Source organism: Panthera onca, chromosome B3 (assembly GCF_046562875.1).
Source record: "Panthera onca isolate mPanOnc1 chromosome B3, mPanOnc1 haplotype 2, whole genome shotgun sequence".
NCBI lineage: Eukaryota > Metazoa > Chordata > Mammalia > Carnivora > Felidae > Panthera > Panthera onca.
The window spans coordinates 145,935,211-145,951,088 of record NC_138344.1 but is presented as its reverse complement, the minus strand read 5'-3'; the positions used below and the strand labels follow the sequence as shown (position 1 = coordinate 145,951,088).

Genomic DNA, 15,878 nt, shown 5'->3' with positions numbered 1-15,878 from the left:
CGACGACCAGGGCGGGGCGTGCAGACCAGGTCACCAGCTGCGCCCCTCGGACCCAACTTCCCCCATAAGTGCCGCTGAGAAGTACCCCATCCCGGGAACACCCCGCAAGTGTCCCCCTGGAGACACGAGCCGCAAAGGGTCCTGGAGGGCCTGGTCCAGTCGCCGCGCCCCAAGCCCAGGCCCGGCCAAGGTCGACCAATGAGGGTGAGGAGGCCGTGCCCTGAAGGGAGAGAAAGCCAGCCCTGGGCGGTGAGGTCAGGGCCAGAAGGACCCAGGCGCTGGAGCAGGGACAGGATGCCGTGATCGCGAGAGGCCAAGTGCGGACGCGCTCACGGGAGGGGCTTCGCCGGAGGTCCTGTCGGTGCCGCAGTGGATAAAACACGGGAGGAGGCCGGCACAGGTGCTGTGGATCCCTGTGAACACAGGCCCAGTGAGCAGGGGACACAGACCGCAGCCCTGCCCTGCTGTGATGGTCGCTGGGCTCTTCCCCACGGCCTCCCCGTGCGTCACCTTCTGCGGCCGGTCTGTACTTCCCCTCACCTTCCCAGTCCTGGCCACGGCATCGCCCACAGTCTGCTGTCCCTGGCTCGGCTGCCGGGCGGCCGTCCCCAGCGTTGGCCCAGGCCCGCCAGCCCCTCCCCTGCGCAGGCCCTGCGCCCACCCAGCGGCTTGCGGGCACATCACCACCCCGTCTCCTCCTCCCCGCGGTGCCTGCCCCAGGCCCGCTCTGTCTTCCTCAAAACCGTTTCCTCTACCCTCTCTTCACAGGTTGCAAGTGTCGCCAACGGATTCTCCCGTGGCCTGTCTTTCCCCGTCTTTACGGGGTCTCCGATAAGCAGAAGTTTCTGGCGTCCATGGGGGCCAGTGGAGTATGGGGTCCTGGGCCCCCACAGGCTGCTCTGCCTTCACATCTCCATGGGGAACCCTGGGCCCCCGCAGCACGGGCCTGTCCCAGGCAGAACCCGCGTACTCGAGCTAGCTGGGCCAGGCCTGCATCTGTTCCGTGGGGCCGCAGGGGGCTGGGTGGCGCCCAGGCCCTGCCGCAGGCCTGCGGACCTGCCACGTCACGTGCAGAAGAGGACTAAGGTCCCTGACCGGGGCTGGGGGCCGGGGACCGTGATGGCTGCGCCCCCGCCTACAGGAAGGCGGCCATGCTTCTGTGCTTCTGAGCCGCTAAGCGCGTGCTAACGTGGCAGCAACAGTAGGAGCCAATGTCAGAGCCCAGCCTGCTCCCTGGACCACCGAGTGTGCCTCGCTTCCCCCCGACTTGGCCTGTGGCACCTCGTGTCTCTCAGAATCCGCGCCGAACTCCCACAGACACACAGACACACGTGGGGTCTCGAGTGGGCTGTATTGGGTCCACAGAACAGTTTGAGAAGGGATAGCTCCAGAACGCCGAGTTTGCATTTGGCTTCTAAAATTCGTTCTCGGGGGCCAATGGGTGTCCTGACTCAACGGCACTCACAGAGGACAGGGAGCTTTGAGTGACTTGTTTCCAGGAAGGGTCCTGTCCAGCGGCTAGGAGGATGGCGGAGGGCCCAGCAGGCAGGGGTTCTAGAAGTGACTTCACACACTGAGGCGGCAGGTGGAGGGCCGGGGCCCCGCGGGCCCTGGGCCACAGCTGGAGCACGTGAGGAGCTGGGAGGGGGCCGTGTGGGGAGGGGAGAACCCGACGCCCCCAAGGGACGGGGGTCGGGGTGGGGGCAGGCTGGCCGAGACCAGGCAACACCAGCAACATGCCAGCCAGGCAGGAAGAGCCAGTGAGAGAATGTTCTTGAGGGGCCCAGGCGTGGAAGTGTCCTCGGGCCTGAACTGGCTGGCAGCAGGAGGCCGCGGACAGGCCCCTAGGCCCGCCCAGCAGCAGCCTGGGGTTCAACCGCCCTAGGACAGGGGAGCCTGGCAAGGGAGGCAGGGACGCGGCTGTCTGCGCCTGCTGGGTGAGGGGTGCCGAGAGGCTGAGCCCCCAGGATGGAGGGGGCCTGTTCCGGCAAGCTGGGGGCGCATCCCCCAGACACAGATGGCTCTTTGTCGGGGCCGAGCCCAGCTCCCCCACCGGTCTCGGGAACAAAGCCCCCTCTGTCCACAGTGGCCTCCCCCTCACCCCCAGCACCGCTCCCAGGAGAGGAGCAGAGCCCCCTACCCCCAGGCTCCCAGCCGGCGTCCCTGCCCCCCACGCACACACCAGGCACCCACAGGGCGGGGTGTGCAGTAGGGGCCCGGGGCACAGTGTGTAGGGGGCATGCGGGGCAATCCCCCGAAGGACCCCGATGCCCACGCCGTGTTGCAGGCCATGCCTGACCCGCCAGCACCTGCGCAGCACAGGACCAGCCCAGCTTCGGCAACCACCCCCCAGGATCCCCTTCCCCTGGGCCTGAGCACAGACCGGACCCTCCCCAACCTGCCCCAGAGAGGAACCTGGAAGGGTGGCAGAGGGAGGGCCAGAACAGAGACTCACCCCTGCAGAGAGGTCTCTACGACTTATTTCTGGGTCCTCTCTTGGTCCTGAAGGCCCATGGACTCCACACTGGGCCTGTCATGCCTGCCCCCAGTATTACTAGCCAAGGGGCTGGGCTCTGCCCCAGGTGGGGACAGCCCCAGGGCTCAGGGAGACCATGCCTGGGGCCCTGTGTCTGCGTCGTCCCCGCCACCACCCTGAAATCTGCCCCTCCGAGGCCCAACCAGGGCAGGTCAGGGCAGGTCCCCCTCTAGGCGGGCACAGGGCCTCAACGACCGGGTGGCAAGATCCAGATGAGGCCGGGCAGGGCTCCCGCCAGCCTGGCCAGTTCCTGCCGACACTGTCTCTGCAGCTGGCACAGCACTGCCTCCAGGCAGGCCTCCCGGCTCCTCAGCACCTCAATCACCTGGGCCGCCCGCAGGCCTGGGCCCCCCGAGGCTCCGGCGTCACTCTTCACCAGCCGGCAGGGCCCGTGGGGCTGGGCTGCGGCCCCACCTCGCTCCCAGGCCCGCTGAAGAGCTGCCAGCTCGAGTCCCACGGCCTCCCGTGAGGCCCGCTGCACCGCACTCCACTCGGGCCCCCAGCCTCCAACCTGCATGGGGCAGACGGCAGCTCGTGAACCAGGGGCGGCCACATCCTGCCCAGGACACGGCCTTCGGGCCCCCTCGGCCCCAACACCAGCCCCCAGCCCTCACCCTGGCCTCCCAGGCTGCCCGCCGGGGCTCCGCGGCTCCCCGCAACTCCTCCTGTAGGGCCTGCAGCTCGCGGGCCACCAGCTCCCACTCGCCAGCCCCCCGCTCGGGGATCCGCGGCACAAACGTGGGCTGCGAGGCCTCTGGAGGGCAGGTGCCCAGGACTGTGTCCTGCGGAGAGAGACCAAGTGAGTGGCAGGCAGCTTGTCCGGGCCTCGACCACAGGTCCAGCCCCTCAGCCAACGGGGACAGAGGGCAGAGAGGCCCGGGGGCAGCGACCACCCCCCCCCCCCCCGGTGGCACAGTGAGCTGGAAGCCAGGGAGGCACCCAGACTTGTGGACCCCTGAGGAGTCTGGGCTCCCCAGCAGCTGGGCAGGGTAGGTGACGGACAGACAGACATCCGCAAAGAGGCAGAGACTCAGAGCCAGCCGGCCTGCAAAGCCAGCTTGGTGGCTGCGTGTGTCTGGGGCCTCCCCCAACCTCCTCTTCCTGTCCGAGAACTAGGAAGGCGCCCCCACCCCGGGGCTGCCGTGGTCAAGGCCGGGACAGGGAGGGGAGCCAGTCACACCATCCACCGCCAGAAGACCAGCTCCTGGCGCCTCCAACGCAGGGCTGCCTCCAGGCACACATTCTCGCTCTCCAGCCTCCGAAGCAGCTGCAAAGCAGACCATAAACCGTGGCCGGGTCAGAACCCCACCTGGGACCCCTGGCCCCGAGCACCCGACCACCGTGCTCACCAGTCCCCCTGGCCCCGCAATGGCAGAGCCGCCCCCCTGCGGCAGCCCCACCTCCAGGCTGGGGCCTCAGAGACACCCACCGTCCCCACAGGGTCAGGGGCTGAGCCCAAGCGTCGACTCGGGACCTCTGCCCCACATCCCTCACTGACTGGGGGGCTGCACCCGGGAGGCTGTAGGCAGATGAGGAGGTCCCAGAAGGGGCAGCCTGCCAGGCTCTCGGGGCGGGAAACCCTCCGTATAACCTCAGGAAGGCAGGGCGGAGGCTGGGCCTGGGCACGGCATGCAGGGCCCAGCTGCACCCCGCACGGCCCCCTGCCCGCCTCAGGCAGCCCCAAACCTGCAGACCCCGCAGGAACATGTGGCCGCGCGCTGGAGCGCAGCAGCACCTGCCCCGGCCTCGGCCTCCACCACCAGGGGGCCCACCGACCGGGGAGGTGCTGTTGAGGCCTCCTCCCCCCCAACCCGCTCCATCCCGCCCCCGCTGCCCCCTCAGGAAGCCACAGGCCTGCACCTGCTGTGGCCCCTCTCTGAAGGCAGCCACCAGCCTACCATCCAGGCCACGGGCACTGCTCCTTCCGGAAGACAGGTGCACCGGGCTTCCTGGGAACGCAGCAGCACGCTCTGAGGCCAGGACAAAGGGCCAGAGCACGGTGGCCACACAAGAGCTCTGACAAGCCACCGCTCACGGAGGGCCAGTGCACAGGCCCTGTACGACAGGCACCCGTGACCCAGGGTCTCCCCTGGCCGGGAAGGGACCCCTGCTCTGCCCCTGCAAACAGCAAACAGGCTGCCAGCCGGGCCACCAGGGGACTGCTTGCTGCTGCAGCAGGAACCTGGGGCTCCAGGGGTCCGGAGGTCAGGTGGGGAGCGCCCTTGGATGCCAAGCCAAGGACCCAGCCCATCGCTGTAAAGCCAGGCACAGAGAGAACCACTCTGTGGGCCCAGGGGAGCACGGCCTGGAGCCCAGAGGGTGCCAGGTGCACCCACGTCCCTGGACGCACACGCACAGTGAATGTGGAACGGTCCCCAGGGGCTCCCCACCTCCCAGGCTATGGGAAGAGGGGCAGGCACAGCAGGAAGAGGCAACACGCCCCCACTGTCCCCCCACGTGCAGGCCCCGTGCCGGAGTCTCCTGAGGCAGCCACCTCCCCGCCGCACCCCACTGCGCTGTGGCCAGGGCAGGGGGGGAGGCACAGGGACATGAGAAGGGCTGCAGGCCCGGCCAGTAACCAAGCACGCTCACTGTCCAGCTACTCCGCAGCACGCCTGGCCACTCACACAGCAACCATAGATCACTCCAGAAGCTTCTGGGACCCATCCCAAGAGTGCGGGCTCTTTGGGTACACCGATCCGGGCTTCTGCCAGCAACCCCTCCAGAAACCTCGGGAGGAAGCCAACCGTGACCCCCAACGACCTCACGCCGTCTGCAGTCCAGAGGCGCCCGCACGCCCCAGCTTCAAGGGCGGGGGGGGGGGGGCGCCACGGGCTCCCACCCACCACCACCACAGAGACCGGGGCCCCAGGCCACATCTGGCTGAAGCCGGCGCAGCCTCAGCCCTGCTCCAACCCAGAGGGACCAAGGGCAGGAAGCCTGGGCCTCGCTGAGTCACCCGTAAAAGGGGACCTTGCCGAGGGCACCTCAGGTCGCCAAGATAACCGCCTCAGCACTTCCAGAGAACGAGCGCAGCCCTGCCTGGGAGGGCTGGCCAGGACTGCAGGCCTGGCAAGCGCCCCCCCCCCCCCCTCCGGTGGCTGCCCCAACCCCACAAAGGAAGGCACAACTCTCTGAAAGCACACAACTCCCGAGCTGGGGTCCGCTGGGCCTGGAAAGAGGGGCCACACCAGCCCTGAGCCTCAGCCCACCTGCCTGGCCAAGTGCCCCCCAGGCTGGACAGTGCCAGCCTCACACTCTGGAGCAGCCAGAGCCCAACCGTCAAGTGACAGCCAGCCCTGGGCCTGTCCCAGGACGTCCTGGCCATGCCAGCCTGAGGGAAGGAAACAATAATGACCGACGGGGGCCTCCTGAAAAGAAAGTCAGCAAAGGATGGGGCATGCTAGACCAGCCCCCCTCTCTCGCTAACCGTGCCCAGCCACACGCACACACACGGCCACGTGGCCTGGATTTCTGCAACACCGGATGGTCTGGGAGCTGGGGGAGGCCCTGAGGACATGTCTGGGACCCCCCACCAGCAAGATGGGGAGTGGGGCAGTCACCCACAGCTCAAAGCCGGTCGCCTGGGTCCTCCCTCCCAGGACCCTCCCCACCTCGACCCCCACCACCTCACGCCGTCTGCAGTCCTACAGCACCGACACGCACCAGCCCTCACCTGCTGGCCGCCCTCCGCGTCCCTGAGCAGCTCGGTCTCGGCAACAGACAGGTGGCCAAGGCTGCGGTCACTGTGGCAGCCGCGGGTATATGAGTGGATCTGAAACAGGCAGCGTGAACCCCAGGCTGAGTAGGAAGGGGCGCCTCTCCCAGCTCCAGGTGAGGCTTTGGGGGCCTGCCTCGCAGACAAGGAAATGGGCCATGCCCGGCCGAGGTGGTCAGGGCAGGCCAGGGTCAGGCTCAGGACAATAGTCAGCACCGCTGGGGAGCCGGCCCTGGGCCCTGCAGGAGGCTCCTGCAGAGAGTGGGGTATGGGCAGTGCCGCCTACAGGTTCCCCATCCTGCCCAGTTCCCAGGGGTGTGGCGGAACTGGAATCGGGCATCCCTGCTTCTAAGCTCACTGACTGCCAGGTCCGTGTGGTGGGAGAAGCAGCCTCTGGACGGGCTAGGAGATCCAGCGAAGACAACGGCAAGGACACAGAGTGACTGTCTGGACCTGGGGGACAGGGAAGGCTTCCCAGCAAGGCCCGGCCCCAAGGCATCACGGAGGTCACTCGTGGCCATGTCCCAAGCAGGAGGAGTGCCAGGAGCCCAGTCCGAGCCAGAGCGACGCAGCTCCCGAGAAGAGCTGAGGGATGAACAGGTCCCCTGCGGGGGCAGACGTGCAGGGTGGGGGGGTCCCAGCATCCAGGAGCCCTACATCGGTGGGAGTCTGAGGCCCCCCGCCCAACCCCCTCTCAGCCCAGGTTTTGCACTGGACCTGTAAGGGTGACCTGTGCCCCACAGCTGAGCCTTAGTGGCCTTCAGGAGCTCTACAGAAGCCGCCCGCTGCCCATCAGCCTCCACCCAGGATGTGGCAGAAGGAGGGGGTACCTTCCTTCCCAAAACATGCCCAGGCAGCAGCGGCTCCCCCAGCACCCAGAGCCTACTTCGTGGCTCAGAGACAGAGTCTGAGGCCTCTGATGACTTCCGGGCACAGGAAAGTCAACCCCACAGGCTCCTGGCCCCGGTGATGCCTAGCTCCACCTGCCCTGTGACCCCTCCTGGACCACCTGGAGCCCTGGGCTCAGGCTCTGGGCCACCACAGGGCAGTGGCCAACCAGTCAGCTCCCAGCCAGGCTTGGGAAGGGCCACATCCAGTCAAAGGCCAGGCTCCAGCCTGTAGTATGGACAGTAAGTGTCCCCGGGGGACAGTCCCCAGTGACAGTACCTTGCCCAGGAGGGCACACTGCTCCTGCTGACTGGTGATCAGCTTCCGCCACTGGAACCGCAGCTTTCCCATCAGCCACTGCAAGTGGCGTATGTCCACAGGGCCATCAGCTTCCACACGGGGTACGGGGGGGCCAGGCCTGGCCAGGGCTTCACACTAGAGAGGGACAAGGGTCACGCCCTGCTCCCACGCCGCCAGCGGAGACCCCAGGAAAAGAGGCCCCTGGAATGAGTGCCATGGTCCTCGGGGGTGCCACACACCCACGTCCAGTGAGCACACACCCAATACTGCCCCCAAGGGAAGGGCAGGGGAGGAGGAGAGAGCAGTGGAGAGGGTGACACCGCCCCCCACAGGGCTGTCCCAGACCGCATCCAGGGTCCCAGCCAGGATCCGGCCCCGTTCCCTCTCACCCCACACCCACCTCGCACAGGGGTATCTCGTCGCCCAGCCGCACGCGGGTCTGGGCCAGCAGCCGCTCGAGCAGGGGCCCGCGGGCCAGAAGCCAGGCCAAGGCCAGCAGGAGCTCGCGACTGCCCTGGGAGCCGTCCTCAGGGAGCTGTGCCAGCGCCCGCCTGGGGTAGCCCTGGGAGCGCAGCTCGGACTTCACCGCTCGGACTTGGGCCTCTGTAGATGGGGGTTCGCCTGCTCAGGGAGGCCACCCATTAGGAGTGCGCCACCAGACCTTCTAGGGGCCCCCGCATGACCCCCAAGCAGAGGCCAGGTTTAGGAGGGGACAATCGGGGGACTTACAGGATGAGAGAGCCAAGGCTAATGGGGTCACGGCTTAGGAGGTGGGCGGGGCTTTGCCAGAGCTGGGAGCGTGGTGGACTGGGTGAAGCCGGGACCCGCCTGAGGCGGGGCTTGCCAGGGGGGCGGGGCTAACCAGTTTGGGACTTTACAGGAGGCGGACCTCGTGATGTGAGTGGGAGGAGCGAAGGCCAACAGGTTGTGGCTTCCTGTTGGGACGCGCTTGACCGGGGAGGGGCTTGCGTGAGTTGGACGGCCCCTGGTGGGTGGAAGGGGCTTGTAGGGGGCGGGGCTAGCCGTTTAGGGGGCCTTGCAGGAGAGGGACCCCGCGAGGCGAGTGGGAGGAGCCAGGGCCCACCGGGCGAGCCTCACTCTGGGGAGTGATTAACGGGGCGGGACTTGCGTGAGTGGGCGGAGCCAGGGCCTCGCCGGAGCGGGGCTTACCCTGGGCTGGGGACGCCGAGGCGCCGTCGGCTGACAGCGGCGAGAGTACGCGAAAGAGCAGCTGCCAGAGCGCCGGGGCCTGCGGGGATCGAAGAGCGACAGTCAGCTGGGCCGGCCGCCACCCCGCGTCCTCCCCGGCTCCTGCCGACCCGGCCCCCTGCCCCGCGGGCCTCACCGCCTCCGGACGGTCGAACTTGGCGCGGCGGAAGATCTCGGGGCTGGGCCCAGCGGGCAGCGTCCGACTCAGCGCGGCGATGGCCTCGGGCAAGGCCCCGACCGCGGCTCCCCGGTCCACCCTGCGCCGCCGCCGTCCCATGCAGCTTGCACTGACTTTCCTCGGATTGCGCGCCGCGGCCGCGGGGTCCCAGCGTCCAATCACCGCGCCGGTGCCGTCTCTGCTAGGCCCACGCCCAATCACCCAACGGGTCGAGACACGCCTCCAGCGTCGGCCCAATGAGCGGTGCCCCCGGCCTTTGAGTGCAGTCTCTTCTGTCCAGTGCGCAGGCACTTCCGGTGCTCTCGGGGCCAATTGGCGACGGCAGCTCCGGGGTACGCTTTTTGTGGCCCAGTCGCTGCGACACCCGACACCCGCCTCGTCCAGACCCCACCAATCAGCGCCTCACCCATCTTAGCGCCAAATGGCAGCCTAGCAACCCGCGGAGGGCTTTGGGCCGCGCTCCGGCCGCCCCCTGCGACCGGGAGCGCAACGCAGCCAGGCGCCGCCGACCCTCGCGGGCGTCCCTGTGGCTCCGCGAGCCCGGCCGGCCCGCTCACCAGGGGTTCCCGCGGGATGCGGGCGGCCCCCTTCCCACCCCAAGCCTACACCCGGACCCCGGCCCGGTCCTCCCGGCCTCGCTGTTCTGCACCCAGGAAGTCTCCTTCCGCCGCCGCATAGGAGCGGCCGAGGACGCGGTGCCAGGGAGGGCAGCGAAGCGCTCGCCCGCGGTCCCAGAGCCCGGCAGTGCACACGGACGCCCCGGCTCGTGAAAGGCGCCGGGCGCGCAGCGCTGTCGCGTGTCCACGGTGCGCGTAGGAAACGCCCCACACAGCAGGTGGCGCGCGCGGGCACGCGGGGCGGCTGTAGAACCCTGCACATCGGTTAGAGCTGACGGACGGCACGCGCGAATTTTGTACGTGTGGCACGTGAATTACACCTCAGCGAAGAGGTCGGGAGGACAGAGCCACCAGCCCTCCGATCCTCGCCCTGCCCACGCCACCCTCCTACGCTTCCTCCACCGCCCCCCACCCCCCGGCGGGGGCCACGCCCGCAGGAAGTGCGTCGGCGGCGGGTCCGGCGCCCCAGGTCCCCACCTTTGCCCTCCTCCCTCTCTCCCGCGCGGCCCGCTCCTTGGCCTGTGTTCCATCCCCACCCCACACACCGTCGCGGAGCCGGTCACCTGCCCCGCGGGAGGGGACACTACTGCCGGTCCCCCAGCTTCGCCGTGCCGGGTCCCGCAGGCAGGCCACTCTGCTGAGCCAGGCGTAGCGCCCTGCGGCCTTCAAAATAAAGACCACACCCCTGAGCCACCCGCCCAGCCCAGCGGGTCTTCTCTCTGAGTGTGCCACCTGAAGTGCTCTCCTGCGTCCTGGCCTGGTCAGGCCCCCTCTGGCGGCAGGCCTCATCCCTTCAACTGTCCCACCTGGCTGTGGGCTACACGGGGGCAGCGCTGCCCCCCCCCCAGCACTTGGCCCAGATTTTCCGGGGTACCCCCACTCCTCACTGTGGCACAAGACACTGCTGAATCTCAGATTCAGCCCCAGCCCCCACCCTTCCACTGTGCTGAGAAACCCCGCCTCACCTTAGCACCATCTGTTCTCTCCCACCCCCTCCCCACCAGATGCACTATGGCTCCCACCCTTTGGCGCTCTGTGAGCCACCCAACAACGCCCCCCCCCCAACACACACACACACCCTACACGAAGCCCTTGAGGCCCCCAACAGCCCGTCCAGCTCAGCCCTGCAAGGCCTGGGTAGGGCCAAGGCCTGGGAGCGGTGGCCCTCTGCCAGGACTGGAGACTGAATGGCCAGTGGGGGTAATGAGGAGGGCTCCAAGTGTGGTCCAGTCTGCAGCTGCTGCCAGAACTGACATGGGCATTTCCAGAAAGCCCCCAACTATCCACTGCCCAGCTAGTCCTCAAATTCCCCACTTGGCCGCTGGCTACTTGCTACTCTGGAGGGAGGGTGTACAAAAAGAGGAGCGGTGCTGTCCAGGCAGATGCCCCTGCAGGAACGTGGCTGGCCTGGTCCACCAAGGCAGGTGGGGAATGGAGACAAGGGTGGGCAGGAAGTGGAGAGAGCAGGCGAGGACTCCCCACCACAAGGCCCCGAAAGCTTCTCAAAAAACGGAACCAGCTTGAGCACAGCTGATTCACCCTGTGGCCACCATCAACCGACTACCAGGCCTCATGTTCCCGCTGACCTGTTGACCCACCCTTAGCCCCATCCCTGAACCGAGGGGGCATTAGGGGGCCTGGGAGCTGGGGAGCTGAGCCACCACGGGGCCTTCCAGGGTGGCCAGCCACCTGTCTTGCAGAGGAAGCTTCAGCCTTGTGGCAGCCCCAGGGAACAGCACAGCAGGAAGAGCAGGGCTCCTGGCAGGGCCAGGAGTCAGAACCCCCAGTGGCGGCTCCCTTGAACCATCCCCCTGTCACCCTGTCAGTGCACTCTGTGGGCATGTACACACACACACACACACACACACACACACACACACACACACACAGAGGCAGGGCTTCTGAGTGCTCAGCTTTATTGAGGGCAAGGGAGACTACAGGGGAGCCCCGGGTGCCTGGGGATAAGGCCTGGAATCGGCCTGGAAGGGCAGTGGCCCAGTAGACAGCCAGGGACAGCGTTTCCACGACCTGCGCAGAGGGGTCAGAGGACAGAAGTGAGTGCAGGTCCAGTGAGCAGTCAGGCCTCACCCAGGAGTGCAGGGACCATCCCGAAGGCCTGAGGGTCTGCGCTGGGGGATGGGGGTGTACCTGGGTTTATTTGAAAGTGTGACTCTCAGCGCCACCCCGCCCAAAGCCTGCAGAGAAAAGAGTAGGCAGGTTACCAGGTTGGCGGGGGGGGGGGGGGGGGGGGGGGGGGAGGTGCTGGGGAGGCTGGGGGGAGGCGGGAAGGCAGCTCAGGGGCCATGCGTAGGAAGCGTACCTTTGGGCCCGAACATGGCGGCGTAGCAGGGGTGGTTGCAGTAGGGCTTGCCTTCATGCTGCAAAGACAAGGGCCATGAGGGGCTGTCACCCCTCACCCTGCGCCCGCCACTGCCCTCCGGGCCCCACCTACCTCAGCGTGGCCCCCCGATGTCAGCGTCTTGCCGCATTTCTCACACTTCAGGCAAGGCCGGTGCCAGTCCTTCCCCAGAGAGGTCACCCGTTCGGCTGCAGAGGTACATACACCCCTCCCCTACTGTAAGACATTGCTCTGGGGCCACAGGGCACCCGTCTGCTAACATGACAGCCTAAAGTAACAGCCTTCTCCAGCTCTTTCTGCTCATGGTCTCACCCAGCCCGCCTGGTGGCCCACGCAGGGTCTCAGCTGGCCTCCGTGCCCGTGGGTGGGGAGGGGCACCCCCAGTCCCCTAGGCGTGTCCAGCCAAACAAACGGCAGGGGGCGCTGCGTGGAGCTGCAGGAAGAAGCCTCCAGGGCCAGGGTGGGGGGCCTGGGTGACCTGCGGGGGTGGTCGGAGATGGGGCCTGCAGGCGCCCTTCTCCGGGGCGAAGGCGGGGGAGACCCTTCCCACTTCCTCCCGCCTCTCTCCTGGGGGGCCCCGGGGCGCGGGGCAGGGAGGCGGCACCCGGGTGTGAGCGCGCCCGGGATCGCGCCCCGGGCGCCGGTTTCCGCGTCTGTTTCTACTTAGCTATGGGAGGGGCGGCCAGAGCGCAGCGTTTCTTCCTTGGCGGCGCGGTCCCCGCCCAGGGCGCGCCGAGGGGGAACGGGACGGTTGGGGAGATCCGGCGACGGGGAGTCCCAGAGTCAGGGAGACCCAGAGAAGGGGGAACCCAGAATCGGGGAGACCCAGCGGGACCGAAGGAAAGAGAGCGGGCCGGAGACGCCGAATCAGCAGAGACCTCGGGCCACCCCACACAGGGGTCCTGATCCGCATACCCAAGCCGTCGCCGGCAGGGCTGAAGTGTGGGCTCCCGGCACGCTGCCCCAGGGTCCCCAGCGCGCCCAGCCCTCCGGAGAAGCCCTGTTCGTAGTCCCTGGGTGCACCGCGGTTCCGGCCGGGAGTGGGCCGGGGCGGGGGGCGGGGGGCGGGAGGGGTGCGCTCACCAAAGTACACTTCCTTGTCGCACTTGGGGCACTTGGGCATGGCGGCAAGGGGTCAGGCGTGAACGACCGGTCAGGAGCAGACAGGAGAGCCGGACTGGGTGGGTCCCGCGGGGTGTGCGCCTTTCAGGGACCCCAAGACCCCGCCCCTTTGGGACCTGCCCCTCGAGCCCCGCCCCCTGAGTCCAGGATTTGGACCCGTGGACTTGGATTCCAGGCCAACCAGCCAAGAAAGGTCATCTGGTCCACCCCCGCCTTCAGGCAGCATCAGGCCTAACCGACGACGGGGTAGGGGGGCGGTTCAAGGAGCGCACGGGATCGCGCACGGGATCCCTGGGGATGCGCTGAAGGGGCGGGGCTCCTCCGGGGGCTACTGCCCCGCCCCTTGCCCAGGGTCCAGGATCTAGGGAAGGGGCTCCCCAGGGCCAGGAAGCCCCGGCCCCCCAGCGGCCCAGCCCCTGTCCCCAGTCCTCCGACACCAGTCCTCCGAGCCCCAGATAGCTGGGATCCAGGGAGTCACCGATAAAATGCAAATAGATGCAAACCAGCGTGTGCGGACTTCCTTCTCCCCACACACTTTGACCCGACCCTCTCCCAGACAGAGGGTTGGGGACCAGCGACGTCTCAGCCTTGTAGCCCCTCCCCCCGTGAATCTCCCCTCCGGCCTTCATCACACGCGGAGCTAGGACGCCCACCCCTCCCCAGCCCCCCACGCCCAAGGGACATCCCGGGCCTCTGCGAGCCCTCCACCCCCGCCGCTGCCTGGGAAGTCCATTGGACAGCAGCCCGGGAAATTTGGAAGAGGGGACTTCGAGACGGGACGTCCCCTCCCTCCCCTCCGCGGTAACAGTGACCAATGTGAGCGCGAGGGGGGGGCGCGGCCACGCACAGGGCATCTCTGCGGGAAGGGCTCCTTATCTCTGCGGGAAGAGCACGAGAGCGCACGACGGGAGTGGTTCAAGTCCTACGCCCAGGGCAAGTGCGGGCCGGTGCCAGGTGGAGACCGTCCTACTCCACCCACCCTGGGAGTGGGAAGTGTCCAGGGGGCTGGTGGGGTCTCCCAGCCGCCTTTCAGCCCAGACCTAGGCTTCAGCCTGGCTGGGGTCCCGGCCTCCATGTCCCCTTAGGAAGTCCCTGCCCGCTAGGCCATTCCCTCCTGGCCACTGGCACCCTGGCCACGGTCCTCTCTGCTGGGGGCGGGGGAAGGGGGCCTGTCCCCTCTGCCTGCTCAGCGGATCCTCCCCCGGCCACACCCAGTTTCTTGGCTCCTCAGCTAAGCTCCAGCCCCCTGTCGAGGCCCCAGCCACTTGGCCCCCCAGCGCCGCAGCCCCCTCCCCGCCTTGGCCCCGACGTCCAAGACCTCAGGACCCCCAGCGCCCCAGCCCCTCCCCCCGCCCCGGCCCCCCAGCGCCCCACCCTTCCTCCCTTTCTCCGGGTTGCCCATGTCCCTCCCTTAGGCTACCACCCTCCTCCTCATCTGCTGACACACCCATCTCTCAACACCAAACCACCCTGGGCCTATCCAGGCCCCATCTTCTTGGAAGGGGCTGGAGACCATCCTGTGACAGGACCCAGGGGCTCCTGGCCTCCCCACAGGCACTCAGCGACTCCAACATCACCCTCCCTGAAGCCCACCTCCCCACCATAGGCCTCCGGCCTGGCACTGGGAGGGAGGAGGGAAACCATGGGTGCCCCCACCCGCACCCCCACAGGGCCCGCCCTCTGCCCCCCAAAAGAGGCCTGGCTTGGGGTAAGGGTGGCAGCGGCCAGGGATGCAGGGCCACGGAGGCCACCTCCAGAGTGAGCCCTCGGTGAGTAGGGCACACTAGCTCCCACACCCTCACGTCCTGCCCCTCATGCTTCCCTGCGTCACCCCCTCCTCCCCGAGACCCCCTTTCTGAGACCACAGTTCTGCCCCCGGCTGGGACTCTGGGAGCCCTGGGGCCTGCAAGGCTTGCACCACATCGCTAAACCCTCAGCGGCTGGCTGGCTGCTGCCCCCAGGAGTGGGGGTGCACACCACGCACCACCGGAGCCCCGGACTCCCACCCATCGATGCTGGCCTGCTCCAGCCTTGAAGCCTCCACACTCACTGCCACGTCCGGGCCCGTGGCCCTCCCTGCCCAGCGCTGGGGCACTTGGGCACGGTTTCCAGAGGTAAGGCCACCAGCCCGACCTCCTCCACCCCCCCATCCCATCCTTTGGTGTCTCCCTGGCCTGCGCCAGATGCTGCTGCAGACAGATAGGGTCACTAGGGTGGATCCTGACTTCCCTCATCTCCTGGCTCCGGGATCTGGAAAGAGGCCGGGATGGGGAAGAGCAAGGGTGGGGGGGGATGAGCGCACAGAAACACACACAGCAGGGGACAGAAATGTAGACAGGCCAGAGAGGCCCAGAGAGGCAGGGGCTGCGGGAAGGGCCCGAGGCCCACTGGTTGGGGGGGGGGGGGGGGCTGTCACAGTGCGTCATGGGGCTCTGGTCACACACATGTTGCTCGTAGCACCAGCAGCTTCCTGAGAAGACTGCCCTGCATGGATGTGCGGCATGTGCTGGGTGGAGGCCTGGGGCTCCAGGGCAGGGCTGCCTCCACCCCTACCAGGGTGATGTGCTAGAGGGGTGCAGTGAGCCCCACAGGGAGCCCGGAAGCACCCACCTCTGTCCTGGTGCCCACGGGCATCACTGTGTGAGTGCACTTGTCCGGGTACCCCAGCTGCCTCCCCAGGTTTCTGTCCGGCCCACAGCACCACCTTAAGGCTCCAGGCAGGTGGGGCCAGGAGCCAGCTCTGCCCACCTGTCCACCCACCCTGCCCCTGGGATGCCCCCCACCCACACGCTGTGACTCCAGCCCCTCCCACCATGGGGGAGCATGAGAGAGTACCATCCCTGGGGTGGTGAGGTTCCAGCTAGCTTTCTCTGCTGTTATTTCCTGTTGCCATGGTCACAGGGCTGCGGGGGCGGGGGCGGAGGGGCGGGGGGAATGCCAAAAGTAGCCAA

At 67.8% G+C, this 15,878-nt stretch overlaps 2 protein-coding genes across 7 annotated transcripts; both read right to left on the bottom strand.

Annotated features, from left to right (window-relative positions):
- Positions 1–1,332: 1,332 nt before the first annotated feature.
- TEDC1 (tubulin epsilon and delta complex 1) lies at positions 1,333–9,224 on the bottom strand. Of its 6 annotated transcripts, none has more exons than XM_060620975.3 (9): positions 8,788–9,031; positions 8,613–8,691; positions 7,843–8,063; positions 7,422–7,577; positions 6,213–6,311; positions 5,164–5,266; positions 3,717–3,803; positions 3,151–3,318; positions 2,780–3,047 (listed from the first exon to the last, which is right to left on the bottom strand). In XM_060620975.3, the coding sequence occupies exons 1-9, from the start codon at positions 8,926–8,928 to the stop codon at positions 2,902–2,904; spliced, it is 1,200 nt and encodes a 399-aa protein (XP_060476958.3). In that variant the 5' UTR covers positions 8,929–9,031; the 3' UTR covers positions 2,780–2,901. The 6 variants fall into 6 exon arrangements, with proteins under 6 accessions (XP_060476965.3, XP_060476957.3, XP_060476959.3 ...); XM_060620977.3 differs by having other exon boundaries at positions 7,843–8,045; XM_060620982.3 differs by lacking the exon at positions 5,164–5,266 and having other exon boundaries at positions 1,333–3,047; positions 8,788–9,224.
- Positions 9,225–11,345: 2,121 nt separating this feature from the next.
- Positions 11,346–13,012, bottom strand: CRIP1 (cysteine rich protein 1). The gene is made up of 5 exons (XM_078447745.1): positions 12,889–13,012; positions 11,899–11,993; positions 11,767–11,824; positions 11,595–11,641; positions 11,346–11,474 (listed from the first exon to the last, which is right to left on the bottom strand). The coding sequence occupies exons 1-4, from the start codon at positions 12,926–12,928 to the stop codon at positions 11,601–11,603; spliced, it is 234 nt and encodes a 77-aa protein (XP_078303871.1). The 5' UTR covers positions 12,929–13,012; the 3' UTR covers positions 11,346–11,474; positions 11,595–11,600.
- Positions 13,013–15,878: the final 2,866 nt, after the last annotated feature.